At 29.3% G+C, this 5,320-nt stretch overlaps 1 protein-coding gene across 2 annotated transcripts in view; it reads right to left on the bottom strand.

The window, feature by feature from the left end:
- LOC106684909 (sialin) overlaps positions 1-5,320 on the bottom strand; it is a 147,600-nt gene that overhangs the window by 43,490 nt on the left and 98,790 nt on the right. The window contains exon 1 of one of the 2 annotated variants that reach the window (XM_014427242.3): positions 102-830. The exons of the other annotated variant lie outside the window; for it this stretch is intronic. Coding sequence (XP_014282728.1) covers positions 102-699 — 598 coding nt within the window. The 5' untranslated portion in view covers positions 700-830. Of the gene's footprint in view, positions 1-101; positions 831-5,320 lie in introns of those variants that run through there. 2 annotated transcript variants of the gene reach the window in all.

Below are 5,320 nucleotides of genomic sequence, written 5' to 3'. Positions count from 1 at the left end.
ATATAAGCACACCTGTAAGAATAATCCACTATACCAACATTATAACTACTAAAATTGAACAAATAAGTTGTATAAAAAAATGCCCCGATTCTCCCACTTACCTTTTGGCTCAGAGGTTACAGATGCAGGTACGATTGGATCAACTTTTCCATTCGCTGTAGGATGTTCAGGATCCGCTTTATCTGGACTGATCGTAATTTGCGTTTCAGCCTGGGTGTGCAGAGGAACCTCTTGTAAATCTCCGTCGGGAATAGGAACACCTTGCTTCTTTGTCCCATCCGTCTCAGACAAATGCACTTCTGCCTCCACCTTAGGTATATTCCCATTAGGTTTCAACACCTCCACGATTTCTTGTTCCGTTTTTTCTTTGGGTACATTTTCTTCTTTTAGATCTTTCGGCATGTCTACAACAGCCTCCAGGGTCTTCATTTTTTCTGTTTTGGTTTCCTCCTGATTCTCAACTTCTCCTGTTTTAGGTTCCTCCGGAGACTTAACTTCCTCCGTCTTGTGTTCTTCCGGAGTCTTAACTTCTTCTATTTCAGGTTCCTCTGGTTTCTGTTCCATTGGGGGAACATCCTCTTGTACGGAATATTTTTCAGTGTGATTCTCCATGTCCTGTTCTTCTTGAGGCAGGCGGACCTCCTCCTTCGAACCCTGTTCCGAGGCAGACCCGGCCTCCTTCAGCGAACCCTCCGTCATGACGAGTGCCGACTGAGTGAAAGCCGGTACACTCTCGCTCCAATACCGGACTACAACTGGCGGGGGTAGATTATCCTGAAGTCCCTCTTTAAGGTCGCTTCGCAGAGTTCTATACGCTCGTCTTTCATGTTTTTATTTTTTATTCTTGTCTGTTTTTTTACTTTATTGATGACGATTCTTACATATAATTTTAACTGATGATCCCTATTATATCACTGCTTTAGTCATTTCCTTATATTAAACTACAGATAACACTATCAAACTTTTTGAGGCCAGTCTTTTTCTCTGGCTAGATATTGTTTTTAATACTGACGACCAGAAAATCGTAATATTGTTCCTATTTAACGGCTCACTAGGTTCTAACTCGGTATCATTTATAATCCAAAACATTGGTAAAAATATTTCATTTGAGTATGAAATAATTTATACATGAACTTGGCAAGAGATCGACTATTTTTATTATTATTAACAAATGTAAGTAATAGAAATTAAAATCAATCCCTTTCATGTTAATATCTTAAATATTGTTGTTTGGCTTTATTTTCTTTGGTTATTTAACTTTTATTAAAGTAATTTTAACTAACAGCATTTGATAAAATAAACAATACCAGTCAAAAATTAAAGATCACCTGAAATTTCTGAGCAAATTCAATACATTTTGTAAAAAATGAAACAAAGCTATTGTAGCTCATCAAATGAAAATTTGTTGCAACATAAGTAATAATAATAATAAATAATAAATTTTTAGAGGGAGTAAAAAAAAACTTAGATTAACCCATTGATGGGTTCGTTCCAGTAACGGTAGTTATGTTTCTAATTTTACATCATATCATATATGTTATACATTTTTACTGAATGTATTAGTTATTTACATAAAAATGGAGTATATAACCTAAAAAAACGGATCATAATACAAAAATTTTAGACAAAAAAAATTGTGCTAAGGTTCCCACATTACTAACTGTTGCATTTTGATTTAACTCATTTGCAAAAGTGTCCTTACCAAAAGCATTTTATGAAATAATGGCTTATCAGTGAAACTGCTGAAAAATTGTATATACCTTTTTGTTAACATTTCATAATTTTACTTAAGCAATTAAGAATGCCTAACAGAATAGAGAAAAAACTTAAGATCATTTTGGCTAATGTATATAAAACAAGAAATACAGGCAAAACCAAAAAACATTAGATTCTAAAGGAAATAAATGTGTCTCTTCTCGGCACGGATCTTATATAACAGAATTGGTAGTCCTAAACCTTTTATTAGCAGTGTAATAAATTGTTTTCTACTCTGTAACATAGTACATACTAATTTGATAACTAACTGATCAAGTCAAGAACGATTTTAAAAAGTATTTATTCACATAACATTATAGTTACATACAATGAACTCATTCATATGTATTAATATTAAATCCAGAGTTTATGTAAATTTAACATAGTTAATCATAATCATTTCTATAACTTTGTTTTTAATTTAATTGACTGATTAAATTGATTCTAGAACTAATTATTATGAATTTTAAAGCTAATTAGTATTAAAAAATAATTATAATGGCCTTCAAAGAAAATAATGATTTGATTTCAATAGCAAACACTGTTGATGAACACCTGTTACAATTGAGTTAAATTTTTAACTACCATTTCAATGCAATAAATTGAATATAGAAAATCCTAATAGGTACAGAAAAAATAATGCCATAAAATGAACAATTATCTTGCAATTTAATTTTTAACTAATAATATATAATTAATTATTTAGTTATATATGTGTACATATAAATATGTGTGCGTGTGAGTGGTGATATATAATTATATACGTGTATAAATTTTGATTAAAGGAATAAGGCCTATAAATATATAACCCTTCCACAGGACTTCTTTGGAGAATATAATCCACTGTGTTTATGATCAAATGTTTTAAAAAAATTAACTCCCTTGATGAAACAAATTATATGAAAAATTTCGTTTTTAATTTAAATTATTTTAAAGGAAAAATTGTAATTATTTTGAAATTATTATTAAAGCGAATTAATAGATAATAAAAATATTTGTATTCTAATATATTAAAGACAGAGCAACGAGTTAGAATCTTCAAGAAATAAAAGAAGATGGTCTGAGAGTAGTCAAAAATAACTCAAATAATAAAAATATTATTTATTGTGAGACAAGGTTTCGCTCCACTTTGCAGGTTTTCATTTGGGCTTTTGGTATGACGGAAAGATAAAGAATGTTCCAGCTGAAGAAGAAAATAGGAAGAATTCGTTTGTCGGCTTTCCTTCACATCGAAAGCCCTGATGAAGCCTGTTAAAGGAGGGCTGAAACCTTGGCTCATAATAAATAGCTTTTTTTTTCAAATCTATTTGAGTTATTTTTTATTATGCCCGGACCATTTTCCTTTTATTAATTAGATATAGTCAATCAGGAATCTTCCAATAGAATATTCAAGAAGTCAAATTAATTTAAAAGTTATATTAAAACTTGCAGTAATGGTATAATATAAAAAATAAAGTTTTAATTTACATTTATTTCTGAGCAGGGAAAACAGTTAGAATAGAAGGTTATCTGATATAATAAAACAATTTCATTTAACTGGAACAGATTCTGGAACAAAATATGCATTCCAATAAATATTATGGCTACTTCTACTTTACTATGTAACCTGAATAGAACAACTAGCTTAAAATCTCAGGAATAAAAAAAAAAAAAAGTTTTTGCATAATACATTACTGCAAATCAATTAACATTTTCCAACACTTAACAAAATGGATATCAGTTGGTAGCTAGGGCTGAATAAAATTAAACCAGTGAAAACACTAGTCAATGATTGAAAAATAGAAATTGTTAATGAAAGGAAATGGGATACATCATAATTAACATAATTTTAAAAACTCTTAGACAGCATTCAGAACTTATTAAATAAATATTCATTAATTACAAAACATAAAGAACACTTAATTTTCAAGTCTTCATACTTTTTTAATTGAAGATTTTACAACCTAAATCGCAGGAGATTTGGACAATCTTCTTATTTGGTTAAAGAATTACATGGCTCGTTAAAATTTACATTGGAGAAAACAATCAGGAAGCAATTATTTTTATATTCTTTTTACTAGATATGCTGATGTTTCAACCCAAAAATGTGGGCGACCATCAAGGCTAAAATTGACAACAAACAATGTTACATAATATATTCATATAATCAATCATCTGTTCAATATATTATTATATTGCTCACAGGCTCATGTAATTCTTAATGTCTGTTTGTTAAGACTAATGTCAAGTAAATCCTTCAAACCAAAGCCATCAAAATGCCTCAAATTTCTCCCCTAATTTTTTAGAAGCAGATTGTTTTTAATCAGCCTCCATTCCTACTTCATGTCTTCATAAATCAAAGCTTTCCAAATTAATAGACATTGAATATGATTTGATGTGACATACACAATTAAATAAAGCCTAAGAGGATTTCCCAATGTCGATTTTGGGTTCCCTTCTTTCTGACGGCCTCAAATCAAAAGAAAATTGAACTGAGGTTGAAATAATCCTCCAACAACTAATATTTATTTTAAGAAGAAGAAAGTGGTTTTTATTTAGCACAAACTATTTGTTCTCATTTTTTTTTTTTTTTTTTGCCATTGTTTTTCACTCAATCTGATCTGTTTGCATAAATAAGCCACTGGCCTTTACATATTTAAATAGGCCCAGTTTATCAATTTTACTTGTTATGCTAAATCTATAACAAGTTAAAGCTGAACTGTGAAAGAGTTCAGGCAGAAAAGGGCATATAGTGAAAGAATGAAAAAGTTCGAATAGAATTTTTCAACTTGCCAAGGTATAGTTAAATCAAATTTTCATAAGCCTATAGAGAATTTTCATAATATTAGAAATTTTATTTATTATTAATATTAATTATAAAATTATCAAAATTTTGTTATATTATTTAATAATAAATTATAAATATTAATACCAAACATAAATTTGCTATATTTGTTGATAAGGAATTTTAATTATTTTAATGGAAATTTAAAATAAGATTACATTAAAATCTTGAGGTTAGCACTTATAAATTTGGTACCAACCCTGAAGAAGTTGGTAACTTGTTACATAATTCACAATACTTATCAACTTCTTCACATTCGGTATGGAACTACATACTTGATACATGATTTCATATCCATACTCATAATTACGTACATCATAATGCACTCAATGCATAAAAGAATGTATGCTTGCATTGACAATTAAAATATTAGTACTTTTTTGTACATATACAACTGATTCAATAAACTTCTGAAGTCCTTCAGCAGTTTATCAGTTGATTACTGATAACAATGGCATGAAGGTTAATAAACGCCCTAGATCTTAATAGTTGTAGTGCAGCTTCATGACCTAAATTTCTACTCATTAAAGCAAGCAACAGCCAATTGTCAAAATATAAACTGTTATTTATTAATAGTTTTAATGAAATGTTTCTCTTATTGATAATAAAACAGTGATTACTTGTTAAAGAGGTATAAAACTTAATAATTCCTGCCTGAATTCAGTTTAGTGGTAATCAGCTTACACTTCATGAAATGAAAGCTGATGAAAATCACAATGATATTTAATTACGATGAAATTT

Source organism: Halyomorpha halys, unplaced genomic scaffold, assembly GCF_000696795.3.
Source record: "Halyomorpha halys isolate HHAL.00 unplaced genomic scaffold, Hhal_1.1 Scaffold629.1, whole genome shotgun sequence".
Classification (NCBI taxonomy): domain Eukaryota; kingdom Metazoa; phylum Arthropoda; class Insecta; order Hemiptera; family Pentatomidae; genus Halyomorpha; species Halyomorpha halys.
This window is presented reverse-complemented; position numbering and strand designations above follow the sequence as displayed.